The sequence below is a fragment of the Clarias gariepinus genome, chromosome 5, assembly GCF_024256425.1.
Source record: "Clarias gariepinus isolate MV-2021 ecotype Netherlands chromosome 5, CGAR_prim_01v2, whole genome shotgun sequence".
NCBI classification, from domain to species: domain Eukaryota; kingdom Metazoa; phylum Chordata; class Actinopteri; order Siluriformes; family Clariidae; genus Clarias; species Clarias gariepinus.
The window spans coordinates 13,349,641-13,373,896 of record NC_071104.1 but is presented as its reverse complement, the minus strand read 5'-3'; the positions used below and the strand labels follow the sequence as shown (position 1 = coordinate 13,373,896).

General features: G+C 39.7%; 2 protein-coding genes across 2 annotated transcripts in view; one reads left to right on the top strand and one right to left on the bottom strand.

The window, feature by feature from the left end:
* Nucleotides 1-276: 276 nt before the first annotated feature.
* tmem30c (transmembrane protein 30C) lies at nt 277-12,983 on the top strand. Its single transcript, XM_053496782.1, has 7 exons — nt 277-531; nt 5,095-5,211; nt 7,234-7,341; nt 7,606-7,696; nt 10,621-10,755; nt 10,858-11,070; nt 12,709-12,983. Exons 1-7 carry the CDS (start codon nt 334-336, stop codon nt 12,894-12,896), a joined length of 1,050 nt encoding a protein of 349 aa, XP_053352757.1. The 5' UTR covers nt 277-333; the 3' UTR covers nt 12,897-12,983.
* A 2,011-nt stretch (nt 12,984-14,994) lies between these two features.
* The window catches only part of dcbld2 (discoidin, CUB and LCCL domain containing 2), a 36,639-nt gene continuing 27,377 nt past the window's right edge, over nt 14,995-24,256 (bottom strand). Inside the window, exons 7-15 of the mRNA XM_053497089.1 lie at nt 24,214-24,254; nt 21,126-21,341; nt 20,926-21,050; nt 20,354-20,501; nt 20,140-20,265; nt 19,927-20,020; nt 17,025-17,071; nt 16,810-16,923; nt 14,995-16,730 (exon numbers count right to left, since the gene is read on the bottom strand). Coding sequence (XP_053353064.1) covers nt 16,357-16,730; nt 16,810-16,923; nt 17,025-17,071; nt 19,927-20,020; nt 20,140-20,265; nt 20,354-20,501; nt 20,926-21,050; nt 21,126-21,341; nt 24,214-24,254 — 1,285 coding nt within the window. The 3' untranslated portion in view covers nt 14,995-16,356. The remainder of the gene's footprint in view (nt 16,731-16,809; nt 16,924-17,024; nt 17,072-19,926; nt 20,021-20,139; nt 20,266-20,353; nt 20,502-20,925; nt 21,051-21,125; nt 21,342-24,213; nt 24,255-24,256) is intronic.

Here is a 24,256-nt window from a genome sequence, read left to right as displayed (position 1 = left end):
ACGAGTGTATTATGTGTTTATACTCTCAGCAGGGAATCTGGATTAACATAACATCCTCTTACATGTGTTTGTCTGTATGTACACACACACAAAGATGCTGTATATAGCTGTTTTTTTTGGAATGTGGAACAGTTCGGTCGTAACAGGAAAAATGACGTGAGTGGTGAGAGGGGTGTGTGTGTGTATGGTTAATAAGTAACAAAGGTTCCAAGGTTCACATGCATACATGCAAGGGCCTCTGGGAATTAAAGCGGAATACAGGAAGAGAGAGTTTTTATTTTTGCTCTGTGTTTCTGTTTATTTTGACTGCTATTTGTGTGGAAGTGTGTGTCGATGGGTAAAGTGCAGGTGAAAGCCGGGCCGTTCGCCCGGAGACCCGATAATTCGGCCTTCAAACAACAAAGATTGCCAGCGTGGTCTCCTTCCTTGATGCCACAGACCGTTCTGCCTATCTTCTATTCTCTCTCTTTAGTGTGTGTGGTGCTGGGAGTGTGGCTCCTCATAACAGTACAGAACACATACCAGGTTAAGGTGAGCTACTCTGTGTGTGTGTATGTGTACGCTCATGTAAAATGTTCGTAATGTAAAGCAGGCCATCGTGAATTGAATGGAGAGGTGTACGGAGGAGAGTTACTAGGAAGTAAGAATGTCTTCTTTCTCTTTCGGGTTTCTGTGTGTATATACAGCATGTATGTATAGTTGTTTTTTTCCTCTAAATTCCTTATTTTGGTTATTTTCCTCTTCTATTTTCATTTTGTGCAGTGCTTACACCTCAGAAGCTGATTGTGAGCAAAATTGCACCGCTAAAGCTTTGAAGCAATTATGTTTTTTTTTTCTCTCTCTTGCAATATAAGGACTGTGGTTCATTAGGTCCTTATGATACATTTTCACAATGTTATAAACCAAAGAAAAACTCCAGCAAAGTACATCTGCATCTGATTGTTGCCATAATTTACCGGCCATATTCAACCAATAAACTACTAACACATCATCTTAATAATACGGACACACATGCATGCTGCTTCTGGATATTGCACTGGCATGCTCTGCTGATCTATGTAGCTTTTTTAATTAGCTCAAAGAAGGCAATTAGCAAGGAATGCTTACTTGATTTAGCAGTTTTCAGAATTGCTGTTAATACTCCAGGTGGTTAGTATGTGATTTGATCTGATGTAACGTTTAGTTTAAATTACATTGTTTTATACAATTGTTTTTAAATATACTTGAAGCACTTTATTACACACATACATTCATGCAGCTCTCTAATCAGCCAGTCGTGTGTCAGCAGGGCAGTGCATAAAATCATGCAGGTTCGAACATTTCTATTCTATTCTATAACTTTCGTTCCTGAATTTTTAATGCACACCAGTCTCTAGATATTTGAAAGTTGAGTCGTGTCAACTGGACTTCTTCATTAGACACATTTCACTACTACTACTTCAGACTTGAAGAAGCTACTTGGACGAGTAGTGAAACGTGTCTACTGAACAAGAAAGATGTCCGGTTGACATGACTCGACTCCCAGATAACCTCACCTGGATGACTGGGAATCTTCACAGACAGCAGTCTCCAGAGTTTATTCAGAATAGTGCAATAAAGATGGAAACATCCAGTGAGTAGCAGGCCTGATGATGGACATGGCTTGGTGATGAGAGAAGGCCATGGAGAATTTCCAGACTGGTTTGAGTTGACTAAAAGGCTACAGATAACCAATCTGCAAAGCTGTGATGGACAGAAAAGCATCTCAGAATGCACAAGACTTTAAGCCTTGAGGCAGGTGAGATACAAGAGCAGATCACACATCGGGTTCCAATGAGAGGAGAAGAACTAAGAGGAACTAAACTTGAAGACTGGAGAAAAAAAGAGTAATAAACTTTTGTACTCAAAATACAAGTATATTGTTATTTTAAGTGAAATTTTAAATAATAATTATAATAATAGTAAAGTTGACAGTGTAAAAATATACTCAAGTAAAAGTAAAAAGTAGCTCATTAAAAAAAAAATTTACAGCGGGGGTGGGATGGGGGATTCTAGTGTAATTCAAAAAAAGACAAGCAGATATAAATCTCAAACTAGTTGTTTTTAATGAAATCAAAACTTTCGCATAATTAAGCTGTTTCTTGTGCTTGAAATCTAAGTGTTCTCTTAAATATGACCAGGGGTTCACTTCATAAGAATTTGATGGCATTTTGCTTTTAGCTGTGTCTGCATCACTGGCATCTGTTTTGTCCGTCTCCATCGTTCTTGTGTATGTAGCGCGTTTGTTCTCCACGCCCGTCAATCAATCAGTGCAGTGGTTTCCGGGGTGCATTTTTTTCCCCTTCCTTGTTGCATTATTTTTATCATTATTTCATTTATTTTTTACTTAGTAACGAATATGATTTAAAATGTAGCAAAGTACAATACTTAAAAAAAAAACATAAATTTACAGATAAAAGTAAGTAAAATTACAGATTCTAAAAACTACTTTTACTAAGTAGAAGTACACAAAAAAAAACTACTCAATTACAGTAACGCGAGTAAATGTAGCCTAATTCATTACTTTCCACCTCTGACTCCTAGTGATGAAGTTCAAAGAAAATTCTTAGAATTATGATATTTTCTTAGGACTTCCCCTTAAATTTAGGATTTAATCTTAATAAAGATAAAAATGGTTCACGAAACATCTTAGCCCTAAAAACACCTCCTAATGTAAAAATTGTTAAGAGTAGAGAGGAGGACTTTTAAGAGTTTCTATAGCAAAGGACAAAATGGCAGAAATTCTCCAAACACTGAACGTAAAGCTAAAAGTAAACACTGCTCTGCTGTCCAATTTGATTTTTTTTTGTTGTTGTTTTACTTCCTTCCATCTTTCTTGTATTGTTGACTACAGACCATCCAAAAGTGCAATTTAAACAAACTGTCCTGCAGTCATGCAAATTGGTAAAAGCTGAGCCATTTTGTTCCCATCAATCTGAAATGGATTACAAGTAATAAAATCAGTATAATAAATAAATGTAAGAACTTAAATATAGTAACGACTGCGTGGAAATCAGTTGCTTTAAAAGTAAACACATTTTTAATGAAATCATTTGGCTGTTTTATGCTGTTTGCATGAAGTAGCCTGCTTTCATGATTAAACAATTTCTTTATATACAAAAATTATGCTTATCATATATTCTATTTTCACAAAGAGCCCATTATAAGACCTTTACCACACCTCCTCATTAAGATAAAGGTTTTCGTACTTTCCTTTCTTAGAGTTGCTCTGAGAGGTTTCCTAAATCACTTTTTGTCTAGGACTCCCAGCTAGGAGTCACTTTTTAAGCGAAGATAGAACGGCAGATTCCCCTGAAGAATCTGCTGATGAAATCTTATCAACATGGACCAGAATCTTAACGGAATCCATGCCATTAAGAACTGAGTTTTATAGGGAAATTGATCAGCTGAAGTGTGTGAATAAGGGATAGTTTGGCATTTGTCCTACTCACTCATTTACTCACTCACTCATCAGTGCAGCTTAACAGTTAAAGCAATTATGATTTTTTTTTTAAATATATATAAAAGGGCACAGTTCATTAGGTCCATATCTTGTGTCAATCTTATAAACCAAAGGAAACTCCAGCAAAGTACATCTAATTGTTGCCATGATTTACCAATAAACCACTCTCAGCTTATTATATTAATACGGACACACATGCATGCTGCTTCTGGATATTGCACTGGCATGCTCTGCTGATTCAATGTAGCTTTTTTAATTAGCTCAAAGAAGGCAATTAGCGAGGAAATGCATGCAAAATTAATCTTACTTCATTTTGCTGTTTTCGAAATTGCTATTAATTCTCCAGGTGGTTAGCACTGTCGTCTTGTACCTCTAGGATCCGGGTTCGATTCTCACCTCGGGTCTGTGCGCATGGAGTTTGCATGTCTCGTCGATTTTCTCCCACAGTCTAAAGACATGCAGATTAGGTTAATTAGCGTTCCCAAATTGTCGTAGCGTGTGATGGTGTGTATGTGTGTGTGCTCTGCGATGGTATCATCATCATCTATACCGTTTCATGCTTTTTGTATTCAGGAAAAAAAAATAATAATCTGCATGTCCTGTACTCAGGGTCACGGCAAGCCTGAAGCTTATCCTAGGGCTCGAGGCCCTGGTCGGGGTGCCAGTCCATTGCAGGACACACACACACACTATGGACAATTTGGAAACGCCAATTAGCCTAATCTGCATGTCTTCGGACTGTTGGAGGAAACCGGAGTACTCTGTGGAAACCCACCCAGCACAGGGAGAACATACAAACTCCATGCACACAGCTTCAGGAACCTGGAGGTGCAAGGCAACAAGGAATTTGTCTAGTCTAGTTTTGTAAATAAAAAAAAAACCTGATGTGTTTATTACCATTGCATAAGTGTAGGTCTTGCTTGTTATAAGTTTTCCAGCTCTGTGGCTAGGTACTGCTATTTTTCATAAACAAACAGGCTTATATTTGTAGTAAATACACGGCAACTCTGAAAGATCTCTAAACTCGATTCAGCTCAGTGGTACTGCAGAAGCTTCATATGAGTCTCAGTGGAATTTGACCCCAATTACTTACACTTTACTCGCTTTCCGGGTGACAAACTTCACGGTTGGTGTGTAGAGCAGAAAAAACTTATAATGACCAAGACCTGAGGTTGTGTTCTCACAATTTTGCTTTAAGACAGACTTGGAAAAAAAAAAAGAACCATCCCTTTAATGACAGCCCTTTAATATGAGAGAGATTTTTTTTGAAACACGTTTGAACCCTTTACTCGGTGAATGACTGCATCATTAATATTTGAACAGTTTCAGTAATAGACAAAGTTCTTTTTTATAATTTATTCTTGTACTGTCAGTTCATTGCTAACCTTTGCAATTCCTTTCCACAGTATTATTTTTTAATGTAAAGGTTATTTTTCGGTGCTTTTACTTTTAATTATGCAGCAACTGCAGTGAAGCTAATGTGAAAGCTTATCATTGTGAGAGGGGCACTGGGGTTAAGTCTGATATATCCACACCATCACTCGTATAAATCTAAATTGAATATTATCTTTTGAATAATACAAATATTTACCATTTTCTATCTTGTGTTCTAGGTTGACTATACAGATGCGGGTACGTGTGAGCAGTGCTGGGAGATGCGCAAATATCGCACCAACGCCACTACCCAGTGTGAGTGTGTGGTCAACTTCAGCATCCCAAAGACCTTCCTGGTATGTGTTTACATGTGTATGTATGTGTGTGTGCACCATGGCTAGAAAGAACGTATTGTAAAAGGATTTTTGGGACGAAACGGCATATCGTGTGGTCCTCCCCAACTGTTTGTGATACAGTTGTTTCCTGAACTTAACTTTAATGCTGTTATCTTCCAGACATATCTCCAAATGGAATCTTGATGTATTTAGTTTTCGAAGAGAGCTCACTGAGCAGAGCTTGACTTTCTCACCTCTTCAAGAGCAATATACTGTACACTATGTGGCTTCTTCATTCTAGCCACAACAATTCTGTAAACAAAAACTTTTTTTTTTTTTTTTAATGATCTAGTAGATGAGAACAAAAGTCCATCCAAGGCCAAACCTGCTAAGAAAGATATATAAATTTACACTGCTGGCTTAAAAAGGTCAGAATTTTAGAAGAGCCAGACTATTGGGCTGCATCAAGCAAATAAAATAAATAAAAAAAAAAAATAAAGAGATTATAACCTTGCAGCACATTCTCAAATCTGGAAGGATGGTGGAAGACATGTGGTTAGAAAAAAAATCATGATGATGTAGATCACTTAAACTCTCGGTAAAGCAAAAAATAAAATCAACAGTACAAACCAGAGCTACACTGTATCGTCAAAAGTATTCGCTCGCCTGCCTTCACATGCATGTGAACAGAGGTGGGTAAAGTAGCCAAAGAATTTACTCAAGTTAGAGTAGATGTACTTTAAAGTAATATTACTCACTCACTCACCTTCTATAAGGAGACTTAGGACCCTATCACAGAGAATTTTATATTTCATTTTTATAATTATATATATATATATATATATATATATAACATGCTTTGTATATGATGCCGGAGATGCTATTCTATACTCACTGCTAGATTGTACACTAACCGCAAGATCCCGCTAGTAGCAGCATGAATTTATGGGCTTTCCACAAAATTTGAGAAAGATGCGGAAAACATTTGGTTTGCGCATGTGCAGTGAGCGTATGTAGGGTATAATATATATAATATACGATGAGGTACGATGAATTTATAGAACACTGGCTAAAGTGTTTTATAAATCATCCCCCCCCCCCCCCACCGCCTGACCTGATTGGTTAATCGGGGTCATGTGATTAATGTTGCTGCTTCTGATTGGTGATACAGTGATAGTCATTCAAAAGAATGTATTATTATATATTATATATATCATTATATTATAAGGTGCAGGCCAGTCAAGTTCTTCCCCACCAAATTCGCTCATCCATGTCTTTATGGACTTTGCTTTGTGCACTGGTGCCCAGTCGTGTCGGATCTGGTGTGGTGTTGTTTGGAGTTCAGGAGTTGAGTTTGGGACCCTTACTTCCAGTGAAAGAAACTCTTAATCCTCCAGCATACCAAGACATTTTGGACAATTTCATACTCCCAACTTTGTGGGAACAGTTCATGGTGGCCCCTTGCTGTTCCAACATGACTGCGCACCAGTGCACAAAGCAAAATCCATCAGTGTGTATCTAATGCAGAATTTTTTTTTTATCTTTTTTTTTGTATGCTTATCTGTCTGTTCGTTACTCCTTAACGAGTCCATGTGAATTTTCCAGAACGTCGTTCCCATCATTTTTTTTTTCTTTTGTTTGTCATTCATCCACAACCCAGGGAAAACCTTAAAGCCTGTCTCGCAGTGCATTATCATTCTTATCCTGCTACAGTGCCACAAGGGCTTCCACATCTACAATGTGGTTTAATTTAGCATGTTAATATTATTCGCTTCCCGCACTTCTCGTGCTCAGCAGTGTGAACCTTTCACACTAGTTGACGCCAAGCTTCATCAATTCGCTGCAACAGTTATGGAATCCCAATGAGGATTCATCAATTATCACGAGGAAGTTAGCACGCTGGAAGTGAGTGTACCAGGTTTTTGGCTGATATACCCTCTTGTTTCTTGTTGTTCTTTCGAACACCTGTCGGATAGAGAGATAGAGAGAGGGGGAAAAAAAACAAAAAACCAAGCTGATGTGGTTGTGCTGTCTGTCTCTCAGGGGGATGTCTTTTTCTACTATGGCCTGATTAATTTCCACCAGAACCTGCGCAGGTACATGGACTCCCGCGATGATGCCCAGCTGGTCGGGAGGAAGAATAGCCTGAAGGTGCTCAATGTCCCGCTGTCTCTGATTGTCTCTGTCTCTCCTTATCCTGCAGCTTATTTGCTTTCTGTCAAGAATTGTTCTTTGATCTAGAGCGGTTTTTCTTATTAGTCTTCTTTTGGATCCGTCTCCTCGGGTCTGAGTCCGTATGGAACCACTCACACCACTGTTCATCTTTCTTCCTGCACTGTCCCTTTGTTCTCATCTTTTTAGTCGTGTCTATAAAGGCTGGTAATTAGATTGATTTGTTTGCCTTGTCTCCTGCAGGCCCCCAGTTCATACTGTGAGCCGTTTGCTTATGATACAAATGGCGTGCCTATCGCCCCCTGTGGTGCAGTAGCTAACAGCGTGTTTAACGGTAAGATTCATTTATGGGAATGATGATGATGATGATGATGCAACACGCTATGAGAGCTACAATATACTGATATAAGGCTAACGCAATAAAACACACCAGAGTCAGCTGTCGTAGAACAATAATCAGCGATTTGGTGTTGTGATGACATTATCACACATTTTTTAATTCTTGATTAGACTTAATAAAGTAATGTGAATTTAATACAGTGGCGTGAAAAACTATTTGCCCCCTTCCTGATTTCTTATTCTTTTGCATGTTTGTCACACAAAATGTTTCTGATCATCAAACACATTTAGCTATTGTTCAAAGATAACGTAATTGAACACAAAATGCAGTTTTTAAATGATGTTTTTTATTATTTAGGGAGAAAAAAAACCCAAACCTACATGGCCCTGTGTGAAAAAATGATTGCCCCCCTTGTTAAAAAATAACTTAACTGTGGTTTATCACACCCGAGTTCAATTTCTGTAGTCAACCCAAGGCCTGATTACTGCCACACCTGTTTCATTTAAGAAATCACTTAAATAGGAGCTACCTGACACAGAGAAGTAGACCAAAAGCACCTCAAAAGCTAGACAACATGCCAAGATCCAAAGAAATTCAGGAACAAATGAGAACAAAAGTAATTGAGATCTATCAGTCTGGTAAACATTTATAAAGCCATTTCTAAAGCTTTGGGACTCCAGCGAACCACAGTGAGAGCCATTATCCACAAATGGCACAGTGGTGAACCTTCCCAGGAGTGGCCGGCCGACCAAAATTACCCCAAGAGCGCAGAGACAACTCATCCGAAAGGCCAAACCACTTTTAAGCAAAAAGAACAGACTTTTGGGAAAATACCTTGTGGACTGACGAGACAAAAGTTGAACTTTTTGGAAGGTGCATGTCCCGTAACATCTGGCGTAAAAGTAACACAACATTTCAGATATACATATCGCAAACGCTTGATTGCAGTTATTGCTGCTAAGGGTGGCCCAGTTATTAGGTTCAGGGGGCAATTACTTTTTCACACAGGGCCATGTAGGTTTGGATTTTTTTTCCCCCTAAAAAAAATAAAAACCATCATTTAAAAACTGCATTTTGTGTTTACTTGTGTTATCTTTGACTAATAGTTAAATGTGTTTGAAGATCAGAAACATTTTGTGTGACAAACATGCAAAAGAATAAGAAATCAGGAAGGGGGCAAATAGTTTTTCACACCACTGTATATAATATATAATATATAAGCTTTATGTGCATTCATTTGAATCTGTAAGTGCCAACATCACACCTTCTAAACCATCATTTTCGAATATTCAATAGCATCAAATATTTAGATTATTAATAGATGATGAAGATATAATCATGATGTAATTTCAGGCCTCACGGTGGCTTAGTGCTTAGCACTGTGGTCTCGTACCTCCAGGGTCTGGATGTGATCCCCACCTCGGGGTCTGTGTGCGTGGAGTTTACATGACCTCCCCGTGGTTCCACCCACAATACAAAGACATGCAGATTAGGCTGATTGGTGTTCCCAAATTGCTTGTAGTGTGTGAGTGTGAGTGTGTGTGCCCTACAATGGATTGGCACTCCATCCAGAGTGTATGCTGCCTCAGGCCCAGAGTCTCCTGGGATAGGGTCCAGGCCTCACCCGACCCTGTATACAAAGTAAGGGATATAGACGAGGAATGAATGAATAAATGAATAAATGATACAATCTCATCCACATTTTAGTTCATTTGAACATGATCAAATTTATTTCCATGTGTTCGTTTATTTGTTCTTCCGGAAATACAGTTCATTCTTATATTTTAGTTAATTCGTTTCAACATGATACAATTTGTTCCTGTGTTTGATACACTTCAAAAACATGAAACAATTCACCAGCACAATTGTATAAGATACAATTGATCCCCATGTATTTTGGTTCATTTGTGCAAAAGATACAGTATATTCTCATGTTTGGGTAAATTTCTGTAACTATGATGCAATTAGTTCCCACAATTCATGCATGCATAAACATTTGTTCCCATGTTTCGGTTTATTGTCCGAACATGTTACAGTTCGTTTCTATGTTTTTGTTAATTTGTGCACGTGAGATACAATTAAGTCTCACATTTTAGCAAAACAATTTTTTTTAAACAAAAAGAATCTAAAATGTGGCTCCATAGTGGGTCCTTAAAACGTAAAAAAATTGAAAAACAACAAACCAGGCGAGAGAATTAAGAGAACATTTCTTTACTATATTATAATAATTTGCCTGATGGGAAGGCTAAACTTAAAAAAGCAGTTAACCAAAATTATAGGAATAGCTTAATATTTTACATTTAATAGCTCTCTATAAGAAAGGCTGGTAGAACGACTTTTTATTAACTAACTCGTGTTGATTTCTAGGAGCGTATAACAGTTAAATATTTTATCTACTTACAGTATATGGATTTCCAGTCAAAAGTTTATGTCCCTCTATGAACCTCTTATTTTTATTTTTAGTTTATTTTGTTTATAAGGCTTTAAAATTGAACCAAGGAAGAATTAATTAAATAATGTTTATTATTAAATAATTAATAAATAGACAAATCTTAGATTTATTTTTTATTTTTTGTAGATCTAAGACCAAAGATCTTCCGGCACATTTCAAATTTACTTTAATTCTAAGCCTATAAATATTTTATCTCTGTGGAGAGAACATTGCTTAAACAGTAATTAAAGATAAGAAACTGTCGGTGTGAGCCATGCGCCAATCACTCCATATTGCGTTGTTGTGTTAGAACTGTATTTCCTCCCACTCATCATGTCCTTGACATGCATTTCTTTCTAATTTCTTTGTGTGATCTTGTATTATAGTAAACAAAAAAATGTTGTTCAGTTTTTACATCATACTAAGTTTTCTAATTAAAAGTTTAGTCTTGTTTACATTTGTTTGTTTCGATTGTTTGGGCTCTTAGATTCGTTTACGTTGTACCATCAGTCTACGGGCAGAATAGTTCCACTCCTCAGGAAGGGCATCACCTGGTACACGGACAAAAACGTCAAGTATCACAATCCCAAATCCAACTCGACGCTTCAGCAAGCCTTCCAAGGTATAAGACCACACACACACACACACACACACACACACACACACACACACTCACGCGTATACAGTAGATTTCATATAAGCTCATGCACTCGTGTTGTCTCAGGTACGGCCCAGCCCTTGTACTGGCAGCGTCCGGTGTATGAACTCGACCGTACTGATCCCAACAACAACGGCTTCATCAATGACGATCTGATCGTGTGGATGAGAGAAGCGGCCTTCCCCAACTTCAAAAAGCTCTATGGCATTCTCAACCGTGCTGATGCCTATTTCTCCAACGGCCTCCCTGCCGGCAATTACAGCGTTCACATCGCCTACAGTATCCTAATAATAATAAGACAGCTTGGGCAGAGGGGGGGGGGTTAATCAACTGGCTCTGACATGTTGCTCCAACTTGTTTTAATATGTTAGCTTTTTAAAATACATTCAGTGCTTCTGTTGCAAAAGAAACAATGATATGGAAAATGATGTGCAGGTAACAATCACCAATACAGACATTTCATGCTTTCTAATTCTAACTAACTCGCTCACTCATCGTCTATACCAATTAACCCTTTACACAGGGTCATGGGGGGCCTGGAGTCTATCCATCCCAGGACACGGGGGGCACGAGGCGAGGTACATCCTGGACAGGGGGCCAATCCATCGCAGGGCACACACACACACACACTACTGGCAATTTTTGGAACATCAATCTGCATGTTTTTGGACTGTAGGGGGAAACCGGAGTACCCTGGGAAAACCCACCCAGCATGGGGAGAACATGCAAACTCCATGCTTACCTGGCCAGGAATCGTACCCAGGCCCTGGAGGTGCAAGGCGTCGGCGCTAACCACTTAGCCACCATGCCAACTGTTACAGCTAACTAACTGTTCTGTTGAGGTCGGATCTCAAATAGTATAAAATGGAACTGGCACTGTGGCCTCACACTTCCCTGATCCCTTCCCGCCTTGTGCGTTGAGTTTGCATGTTCTCCCCGTGCTTGGTGGGTTACCTCCAGGTTCTCCAATTTCCTCCAAGACATGCAGATTAGACTAATTGGCCTTCCTTAATTACTTGTTGTGTGTGTGTGTGATGTGATGCAGGATGCATTGGTACCCTGTCCAGGTGTATCCCATCTTGTGTGCATAGTATCCTGGGATGGGCTCCAAGCTTCCAGTAATCCTGTATATAAGATAAGCGGTATGGAAGATGAAGATGTAGGGTGTACAATCACTTGTTCCATACAGCAAGTAGTTTCTAATTTCTGTGTGTGATCTTTTCAGAGCTTAGACAGGGATTTGGGATTCAGCCTTGTGTTAAAAGTTCAGAAAGACTTAAAAGCTGTTTCTAAGGAGACAAAGCGGTGTTTATAGGATCAATGCAAAAAAGGTCAATAATGTAAGTAATAACAGGTATGCGTTTATTTTATTAAAAAAAAAAACTATGAATGTTGATCTTTAATAAATCAAAATCATTGCATGTGCTGGTAAATTGCTGCGGTATGGAGGGGAACTATAAAAAAATAACCCACTTCAGGATGTGCTGGTATTGAAAAATAAGCTTTGTAACTTGAGAACGGTAATGCATCAAGACAATTCCATCATTAATTCTCTTCCCGATATTATCTACAAGCCCTCATGGTGTATTACTCCTCATATATTACCCATGCAGCCTGTAATTCACAAAGCAGACGAGACTGAACGATATTAGACAGGCGGGAGGATACTGTTTTTTGTTTTCTTTCTGTTTATAAGCGATGTGGGTGGTTGCTCCAGGCGGTGAATTCTCTCAGTGAATAAAAGAATAATCTTAAATATTTGAACACACTCATGCACTACATAAATCATTAATCTAACACTCGGTGTTGCAGACTGTAAAAGTCATTCCCTACGCCATTATGCATGTCTTTCTTTGATGCATTCAAACATGCCGTACATGTTTCCTGTATCCACAGTTTGGTCCTTAACTCTCCCAGATTACCCTGTTCAGTACTTCCAGGGCAGGAAGGAAATCGTGCTGACCACGTTGACCTGGTTCGGCGGTCACAACCTCTTCCTGCCCATCGCGTACCTGGTGAGCGGAGGAGTGATCTTCATCGCGGCCATCGCTCTGACGGTGGTGTACATCAAGGTGGGCCGAGACGGCAGGAACATGGAGGAGTGATCGAGCAGATAGAAGATCATATAGAAGAATATGATTATGGAAAGTTGACATAATCCAAATAAAGCCCAAATATATTTGTTTACATCATTATTCTGAATATGGATCTGTGTAATGTGTCAACCCTGCACTGAAATGTTTACGCATAACGGTAAAGCTTGCGACTGTTGGACTGTAGGTTGTTATTTAAGTGTGAATGACCATAGTAAGAGCACGTGCCTGGACAAAAAAAATAAATAAATGAATTAAATCATGTGAGAAAATGATCTTTTACTGTAGAACCACCTCTTTCACAATTTGTGTCCTGGAAGATGCCTGGGAAGAAAAACTCCATACATGTGATAAACCCATACACGTCTAGTCCTGACTAACCTCAGATCATAAAACTGCCTCCAGAGGCGTGGACAATAATGGCCACAATGCATGATGGGTGCATCGCTTCATGTGCTTCCCTTCTCACCCTGATAACCCGCTTCGCTTTGAAACAACCCATTGCTCCAAAGTCTGCTCTTTATGCTCATTAGCAAATTAAAGCCTTTTTTTCTGATTAAACAAGTTTTTTCTTTTGTCCACACAGCTGTTTAATCCTTAATCTTACTTTTACTAATAAACACACCTTTCATTTTTACTTTTAAGTTTCACTATGCTTTACCCGGGGTTTTTTTTTTTAACTGGTCTCCAGTTGCACAAACCTTTCCAGGTTTTAATAACCCATTGGACAGTCCTCAACCCAATTCCATAGTATTAGTAAGTGTTACAGTGATACGATATGCCATGTTATAAAGTCGAGCTAAAAGAAAAATAAGTTTTATATATATATATATATTTAAATCATTTAAGCAGCTAGCTTGTGCTGGAAGTTTCTGAAAAGTGCACTGCAGTATTACACTATGTAGCACACGATAAGTGCCGCGTCATCAAAGGCCCAGCTTTAGTTCCTGCTTCTCTCCAGTAGAGGTCAGCTGAAACATGACCTCAGTTCAGGCAGTGAAACATTACTTTGGCTAAAGTGCAGCTGCATTGCTGTGCTGAACATTGTTTTAATGAATAGTGTCTCAGATCTGTTTTCAGGCAGAAGAAAGTTTTATACTTTATTTAAGCCTCATAGGCATCTTCCGATATGAGTGGGTGATATGACAAATATATCAACATCATTGTTAAAATTTCCACAATTTGCTCACAATCTGACAACAAAATACTCGAGTGATATATATATATATATATATTTCTATATTTTTTTTAAGAGAGAGGCGGCACAGTGGCATAGTGGGTAGCACCACCCCAGGTCTGCGTGTGTGGAGTTTGCATGTTCTACTTGGCGTTTTCAAATTGCCCATAGTGTGTGTATGTGTGCATGCTTGTGCCTTGTGATAGCACATCTAAAGTGTACCCCACATTGTGCACCAAGTTCCCTTGGCTTCCTAGGCTCTAGGTCCCCTGCTATTCTGTACAACTGTACAAGATAAGCTGTATAAAGAGTGCAATGAATTAGCATTAAAAATGGATGATAAACTATTGTTGGGGGGAATATATATATATATATATATATATATATATATATATATATATATATATATATATATATACACACACACACACTTTCAATACTGCTCTATATACTATAAACCAGAATCTAAAATTAATATTTAAAGCAATATTACACTGACCAGCCATAACATTATGACCACCTGCCTAATTAATGCAATGAGTATGAGCAATAATTGAGGTTATTGCATTATCTTCTTTTGCATCTTATTCTGCATAACAACCCCACTTTTGTGACCAAAACAGCCCTCTGTGTGTTTAACCTGTGCATGTGGGGAGCTTAGGCTGGCCCGTGAAGTCTGATCCAATAGAAGTGCTATTGTAGCTCACATTGATGAAAAAGTTAAAGCTGGTTCTAATAGGAAGGTGCCAGAACACACTGTGCATCACAGTTTTGGTGGCGTAGTGAACCTACTCAATAGAGCAGTGGTGGTTCAATCGCTTGATGCTGTGGGTTACTGATGGGAATTTTTTTTTTTTTTGTTTTTTTTTATTATATTGTATATATTATATTGCTCAGCCATGCTTACATAACTGTACACTCTCTCACACCACAATCTGTAATCACATTTTTATTAAAACTTAGCAATTTTCTATACAGTCATTCTTTACAGTCACTCTACAGTACGAACCTTAATTCAGAAACCACTTACAGTGAATAGCAGACAGACATCCACACACATCCACAATTATGACTACAGTGCACATGACAGACAAAGAAACAGTCGCATCGACACCATCCAAATTTGTGTATAATAAATCAGACGCTAAGAAAGATCATACACACACACACACATACACCATGATGGACGTCTCAGTGATGGCGCTTCTGCTTTGGTTAACGTTGAACTGAACAAGGACATGTTAGTACCATAAAACAGACTTTTTTACGCTCTGTGGCCTGATTCGATGCTCTTGCAGTAAATCACACATCGAAGTACATCTCAGGGTAACAGTTTGGTGTGATATTAGAACCGGACGATGCTTATCAGAGCGCATCGTAGTTTATCGGCGTTCCAGGACATAGTCGGGTGTACTTACTTAATGGCAAGCGTGGTGGCATCTTTATGTCGTACTTTATTTTCATTCAGCACGAAATTGTCACATTCGGCAAGGCGCCCCAAGGCAACAGTGTATCTATGACAACAGTGCATCCATGAGCGCTGGAGATTTTAGGCACGATCTGCTAGTGGGGTTGGCGCTCCACATAGCTGTCATATCTCAGCAGGAAAGTAATATGAAAAAATTATATATACATATTTTTTTTTTTTTCTGAACAGTGACAGGTTTTTGAGGTGTGAGAGCCGACTAAAAAAAAACAAAAACAAAACAAAATAAAAACATGCTTTTTCATAGACAGTGATAAGAACGCTTTTAAAAGTAGATCCCCCACCCAAACTAATAGCCTAAACATATAGGTTATTAATGAACCAGGAATTTAAGAAGGTACTTTTGAACGGCAGGGGGAAAAAAAAAACCTTTCTGCAATGACAGAACAAAGAGAAATATTGTTTCACTTTTGGTGCAGGTAAAAAAATAAACAGTGTAACCCACCATGAGCATGCACCAAGTTGTGAAATAGAGCCTGTGAGTAAGACTGATTCCTCTCAGCATGAAAGCAAATGTGCAGGGACTCACAGTTTAACATCAGAGAACATTCACGAACACAAGACACACACACACACACACACACACACACACACACAACCTAAACCAGTAGTGTAACAGCCTCCCTGCCTAACTCGTTCCTGGTGTTGCTTCAGTGATAGGACTGCTATGGCATACTGAGGAGACTAGAAACTCTGACGTCTGCACATACAGCTCTTAGCTCAAACAAACATGCACTTCCAGACATGCACACTTGTCCGAGTCCATCTCGGAATCGAAAGGCTCGAGCACGACGCTTCGCAGTTGTTGCTCAGTCTATTTCCTGGCACGGTGAACTGTTGGTATTCTGAGGCACCTGGTAAATCTGGCCGTCCGGACACGCCGTTTGGTCGGATGTGCTTTTAGGCGTGTCGTACATGGAGCTCCCTGAATGGTCGCTGTCCGTCCGCGCTACTAATCCCCGCCCTCGGAAAGGCAGCGTGCCCCCTGATATGTGATTGGCTCTGTCGATGGTGATGGGAATGGCGTACTCCGTTCCGGATGCGGGAAGCGGTTCAGCATAAGCGTGATATTGCTCAGGGGTCAAGGGGGCGTCGTACTCGGGGTCGGCTCCTTCTTCAGGCTTAAATGTTGACCTCTGACCCAGGGAGGCCATGGTACCGCTTACCAAAGGCTGAGCATATTCTAAGAGAGATAAGTTGAGCACATTATTGACAAGCTAACACAATGGATGACTGCACAATCCTGTGGAACGTTTCTGTACCTGCAGGTTCCACCCGTGGTCTCTGGTGCTCAGCTCGTGCCGTGGCGCTGTAGCGCACGCACTCCTCGCCATCCAGCTTAGACGGCAACAGCTGCTTCATGCTCTTCCACCACACTAAAAAAAAAAAAAAACCACCAAATCCAGATAATCGAGTGTTAGCATATGTTCACTTAAAGCCTGCGCACATCAGCCAGTATAGTCGGTGTGAACAGTACCTGTGCGGTCCCAGTGTGGAAGGTCATACGTCACTTCAGGACTTTTCCTTTAAAAGAATAAAAAAGACAAAACAACTTGAAGTAAATCAAATCTTTAGCTTAGCTGGACAGCACAACGCTTCTGTACTGTAAATGATACACACTCGGTCGAATTCAAAGCAGCACTCGGGTTCTCTCCTTTAACACTTCCATGCTAAACCTGTTAGCTGAATCCCTGCTCTGCACTCGCAACACGACATCTGAACCAGGTCTCAGTGATCCAACATGACACTGGTTCACTTTATTACGGCTGGTCTCAAGCATCAGTGCTTTTTTTTATCCCGCAGTCTTTTCCTTATTAAATGTTAAATTGGATTTTTTTACTCGTTAAATTCTGTGCATGCACGGTACATGAAATAAGACTCGTTAAATGCTTTTGGGAGAAAAAAATGTGCAAAATAAATACCCTATAAAAGTAATCACATGATCTGCATCTTTTACACAGATGTCCTATGAGAACTTTTATTAAAAATTGTTGGGGCGTCTATGCGGAACGGAAGCGCGTTGACCCCATCGCGGGTTTAATCCTCGGCTGATGCCATCAGTAGCCAGGACAGGTGGATGGATGGCATGCCCACTCCCTCAAATCAATCATAGCGACACTGGACAATCATGGCCATCTGTGCTCTGACGCTGAAGCGCTTTACTCTGAAAGAGTTACGCCGTTCCCCAACGTTGACTGAGCAGCGGTTCGAAAAAAGCTGTGATTGGCTGGTGTAACGTGTCTCGAAGAAGCCAGTCTCTGCCCTCCCAGAGAGACCGGGGAGAACTGCCTACAAATAAATTAGGTAGAAACCTGGGATAAAATAAATAGAAGTTTTTTTTTAATTTATTTATTTTTTTTTAGGTACAGACTTGCAGAATCTGCTACTAATTAGAGAGAGCTTACTGACGGGAAACATCACAACCTGAACTGCGCTACAGCAAGCGGTGCTGGACCAAGGCTAGGATGATGGTCAAGGACCTCAGCCCCCCCAACAATGGACCGATCTCTCTGTTCCGTAAAAAGTATTTCTGCTCCCTGAAGGCCAACACAGACAGACATCTTCCCGCAGGATATTCAGGCCCTCAACCAGAACAACACAAAGGACTAAACGACTGGATTTGCTTTTGTTTCATTCACACTATGAACACACACACACACACACACACACACACACACACACACCCTGCATTCCTGCTTATACATCAGGGTCATGAGGGAGGACATTACTCACCACACTGCACATTCACACACGGCTCATATGTTGCACATTTTTTGTTTTGCACATACAGTAAACGAGGCACTTTGGAACATGGACAATAACACTGCTGATGTCACACACATCATTTCATTTCATAATCCATGTTTCAATTTTCACACTGTCGCCGGCAGACCCACGGACCAGATATTTTATACCCTTCTATATTTTTATACCCATCAGTTCACAATTACACTTCGCTCATTCAGTGTAATTTATTTATCATGATATATTTCTGTTTTATTTCGATTTTATTTGTAACGTTTACACAAGGAATTGCTGACTTGGGAATTAAAATCTATTTATGAAGCAGCTGCGTAACTCCTCTTTCTTTACATTTTGGCATAAATATATATACGATTGGGTACAAAAGTTTGCATACCCTTAGGACAAATTCTCAGGATGGAGTACCTTGTTTATGTTGTAGATAAATATTTCTATATTCCATCTATGTACATCGGCATTTATAATCTTCTATTATAAGATTTTTTTTTTTTAATGAATTACATATTTTTATTGGAAATTCTGTCTCTAGTTTAATTGTATTCTTCTAGTGAATTTTTTCTTAAATTCTAGTAAAATCTTTCCATTCAATCTTTCTATTTTAGGTCACAAACATTCATATAAGCAGTTCACTGCGTATCATACGGAGTATTGTTGTGAACGTGAGAGAATTTGGGTGTGATTACTGACATTTTCTGCTCTGTGTTATGTTTCTGTCCCAAATATTATAATGATCTCTAATCATGTGACTAAGTACACTGTTTTAATGTTCGTAAGATAAATTTTTTACTTATCTACGAACATTTAAACCTCTGTGAAACGAAACAATAGGAATAAACTGTACATTCAGAAAAAATACATACATGCTTAAAGAAAAGATAAATAGTATGAGGTATATTATATTATAATAATATTAACAATCATATAAATCAATATATAACTTAAATTAAAATATATACATATAAAAAATTCTGAAGTGTCACTTTTTTGCCTGACTCTGTATATGCAGGATGGAGAAGATTTTTTTTTTTTTTTGTAGATAAATTGTTATTTTTTTCTGCCAGAAACCATGGGATTGCTAACTTTTTTAGTTAAGTGTTTCGCTATGGTGTCAATTAAAATGAAAAAACGAAACCACTATTGACACCAACAAAGAAACATTTAACTGGAAAAAGCATTCCCATGGTTTCTGGCAGAAAGATTTTACAATTTATCTACAAAATAAAAATGTCCTCCATTCTGAAGTATCTTAACATACAGTAATGTGACGGGTCATTTTTAAAAATTATTTATATTAAGTATTCCCGCCAAAATAACAAACAGCCTTTCTCACAATTTGTCCTAAAGGTATAAAAAACTTTTGTACCCAACCGTATATTTATGCCGAAATGAAAAGGAAGAGGAATTAAGCAGCTGCAACGAAAATAGAATTCCAAGTCAGCAATTCATCGTGTAAACTGTTTGTCAGTGTCATAACTAATGGCACCTTTATTAAAGCTGAGAAGTAACACATCACAGTAACGACACAATACTGTCACACCGCTCGCCATCACATCAGTCTCACTAGAGTCTTTTACTGCTTTATTCTCTGATTTAAATGAGATGAACGGTGAACTAACCTGCTCTTCCACAGCCACGCGCACACGAGCAGCGCCACTGGAGCCGTCAGAACCACCACCAGCACGGGAACCAACACGGCCACTAGCGCCACCTCTGGAACACATGCGCAACATAAGAGCACTTATTACATCGCTGGAAGATGATGAGAAAACGACTTTGTTTTGGGGAAAATTTTGTCTTTGTGAGTTGGCAGCAGACCGGTACATTCTCACCGTTATGAGAGTGTGGAGGTACGGTGGTGTTCCGGACATTGGGCGTGTACGTCGTCCGCTCCTGTAGTGGTGGCACGGTGTTCCTTTTGGGATAACCAGGTACAGGATTGAACATCCGTGGAGTCGCTGAAGAATAGAAAAAAAATAAAAAGCAGTTGAGAGGTCAGACTCGACCGTCTTATCCGATACCTCTCCCTTAAATCAGACATCCCACCTGCGGGTACTTGGCACCCGAGAAGCTCCATCTTCAGTGCGATCCTCTGATGCCACTGCACAGGGGTAACTCTGATGAAGCGCGCTTCAATGGGCGGGATGAAGTTGTTCCGGACTTCCTGAAGGTAGTTGGTATTTCCTTGGAAGACCTGTCATGAACACGCTTGATCAGTGACCAAGGACAAGCGAATATTCGCCCTTAAGCAAAGTCAAGTCAACTAAGCGTCATTGTTTCAGTCGGGAAATCGATGACTTCGTGTCGGTACGCAGTTGAGCCATTTGTATTGTTGATTTAAACAGAAAAGACTGAATAGATTTACCATTTATTCCCCCCCGGTTCAGTCAATGCTATTGGCCCCCTCGGCACGGTATTACATCACTGCCAGAACAATGGTTTACAACCCTCCACTTAAATGCAGCCAATCAATGAGCTCCTCGTTAAGCTCTCTGCCAACTGATGGCTATGCATTATTAATGAAGAGCGAGTGCACTTAATGCTATTTGCTGAAACACGCAGTCTGTAAAGTCGCGACATTTGGTACAGAATTTAAACACACACACAGATTCATATACCTTGTCTTGATTTGAGCCCGCTTCCTGATAGGCTGTCCAGTCCTGTCCGTCAGTGCTGTACTGCACTCGATAGGCTGACACATGAAACTGGTAATCATGTAAGGCGGAGCCAGTGGTGATGATTCCTGCATAAGAAAGCGAACAGGTTTTTAGCATCATCACTTCGGACTTGCTTACCATCCTCTCTTTCTTTCTCTCACCTGTTACTCGTTTCTTTTTCTTCAGGTCCACCTGTACCCACTGTTTTGTGTCGCTGCTTGCGGCTGCCCAGGGAAGCCCGGGCTTTTTAAGCCGTGCCCCCGAAGGCGCCCACAACGAAGGCTTGTCGCCGTGACGACTCCACTCCCACACAGATGAGACAGAGATCTGAGAATCACTGATCACCCCTGACTCCAGGCCAAGCGTACCGTAGCACCCTAGAAACAACGAAAGTAACCCATAAGGGCACAGAAATGCTTCCTTATTTTCAAATACTGTACCTAGATTAGCTCTAAAATGATTGGCGCAGAAGTGTGAACATTATACTCCTGATTCAAGTATGCAAAAAAAAAAAAAAAGCTCTCACTCAGACTATATTGTTGCTTGTGTGTGTGTGTGTGTGTGTGTGTGTATGTGTGTTTCTCTGGGAATAAATGTAAGGCGGCTCCCATTTACAAATTCCTTTTGTAAATGCCAGTGCCAGCAGCAAACTGGCAAATGACTTGCCTCCATCAGCAGCAGCATCTAGTAAAACTATGCCACAGACACCTCATCCTCTCTGCACTCCTCTAAGTGAGAGCTATTGGCAGGTTAGACGGAGTGTTTTAGCCAGTTTTAAACTGTGTGATTTCAGTGGTCTTTTTTTCTGACTTTTTTCCGCAGTTCTGATTCGTACTAACAATATATATAATCAGATGTGTTCCCCATGTTCACCGTAAGGTTAACCACTCTACTATTGTATGGAAAAAAATCAGATAAAGTAACCCGGCCTTCCACTGCGCACAGCTTCATTTCTAGGATGAACAATTTCAGCTTGGGGGTTAAGCACAGTGAAAAGGCGCGGGGAAAAAAAAAAAGAAAAAACATAACACAATATTCTATATAATCCTTAAACAAATTACTTGTCTAATGTCCCTTGTAGAGACCGTGAAAATAGTTTTCCCATTAGAGCTGTGAATCGAAGACAGACTCTTGATGCGATTTGTTTTTTCGAGCACTGTGATTTTCCAAATCAATTCGATTCAATAGCCCTAAAGTTTTCCGTCTGATTTTTCTTATCTACTGTAGCTACACTTTTGAGGTATGAAGGCTGTCCCGAAAGTAATGCAAAAGTAGGCAAATCCCATTTTTACTTTTATTAATTGGGTCACTTAGATTGCACATGTTGGTGGAGTAACTTTTCCTCTATATAAAAGGTACTACTCAACATTGTCTCAGCCACAAACGATGCATCAGTTCTCGAATCCTCTTTGTCTCAGTCGATGGCCCGTCACCGTGTGGTTTGTCTATCTATCTGTGCACATTGCTCTCGTCAACAGTGTTATTTCTGTTGATCATTGAGAGACCATCCTTTGTCACAAAGGGGATTTTCAATAAGGATTCGAGAGCCGAGTTCAACGATGGTCGTGAGATTGTCGCGTGCTACACACGCACTGGGGTTTCTAAGAAGACAGACGGCACTGATGACGTTGCATCCAGGTACGGTTGGCTTCCATATCTGATTCGACCAGCTTTTCTAGAGGACTTGGGAACGGTGCCCAAGCAAGAAACGATGCGTTGCGGTCAAGTGTTTTTGGAAACGATGCCTGGACCATAATGTGAAAACACCCTATTATTTATCTTATTTTGAGTTCCACTTTTGTAAATAAGAGTTACTTTATTAACATGTGCAATTTGAATGACCTAGGTAATAAAAAGTTATTCCTGGTTTTGCATTAGTTCTGGTACAGCCCTCCAATGTGGTGTCTGATATATATATATATATTTCACATGATGTTGACTATATAACTTATAAAAATAGGGCAAGAGAGTGGGGCTTCCCAGCAGTGTCAATTATTGTAAAGTTTTCCAAACACCCCCTTGACCCCCTCGCCACCCAACGACCTTGAAGTTTGTCACCCGGTGCGAAAGTAAAACGTAAGTAATTGGGGCCAAATTTAACAACCCTTGTTCTGTGTTTAAAAAAAAAAAAAAAAAAAGAGTCTTAGGGGTCATATTAAAATCTCTGCAGTCCCACTAGGCTAAACTAAGTGCAAACCTTTTAGTTTATAGTGGACTAAGTACAAAATTTTCCTTTTTCTGTCAAAAGAAATAACCATACGGATAAGCGGAGCTATCAATAAGGGTAACCCTGATGTCTTCTTGGTGGTCCGTGTGCAGAGCAGGAACCTTTATAACAACCAAGACCTATTATAACATACTTGCATGCCTGTCAATTCTGATTAAATCCAAACTTTCCCTTTAAGAAAAACACTTGATTGGTATACTTTGTTGTGTCTGAGTTCCAGCATACTTAAATGTCCGTTCTCAGGCTAAAGTAGCTACTTGGACGAACATTTCAAACCTACGAAAAAAGAGGTCCAGCTGACATGACTCAACTTCCAGACGACTTCACTTGGACAACTGAGAATCTTCATCGACCGCATACTCAGATGTTAAAATGCAGAGCTCAGATGCAAAATGCGAAAGATTGGCAGGCCTGAATTGTGACCTGTTGTCAATAAACCTATATTCTGAAGTGAAGAGGGAATTGCGCATGCACTAGGAATATAAAGGAGCTGAATTCTTTTAGAAACGAGCCATCTCTAACCTTGTTAGACGTTACAGTAAGAGGTTGAGTACTTCAAGTCTCTTGAGCGGAGGTCGATGATTGTGCATACCCCTGCCCGATCTCTCCACAGAGGAATACACACTCAGGTGTACAGAAACAGAAAGATAACTTGGTAGGAGTTATCAGTGCAGCTGCACAGCTGGACAACACATCAAATTGTCATTATATCGTGATGGATTGCTATTGTGATAAACCTTCCGTTTATTACGGACGCACCGGAGATGGGATCAGGTTAAAGACAGACCAAAATTATTTCGATTTATTGTATCCTGTAAACCTGTACCTAAAATGACTTATGCTGGTCAGGACGCTTATAGGACACGATAAATTATTTTAGCTGTTTATTCAAGGGCTCATTTGCATATTATAACTCTGTGCAATATCAGTATTTAAAAAAAAAAAAGAAGAGAGCAATATATTGTGCAGGCTTAGTAATGAAAGGGGCCCAGGACGTGCTCTGATATCTCGGGCAGACTTACCGCTGGTTCTAAAGGTGAAGAGACTGGGGGAGAGGTTCCCTCT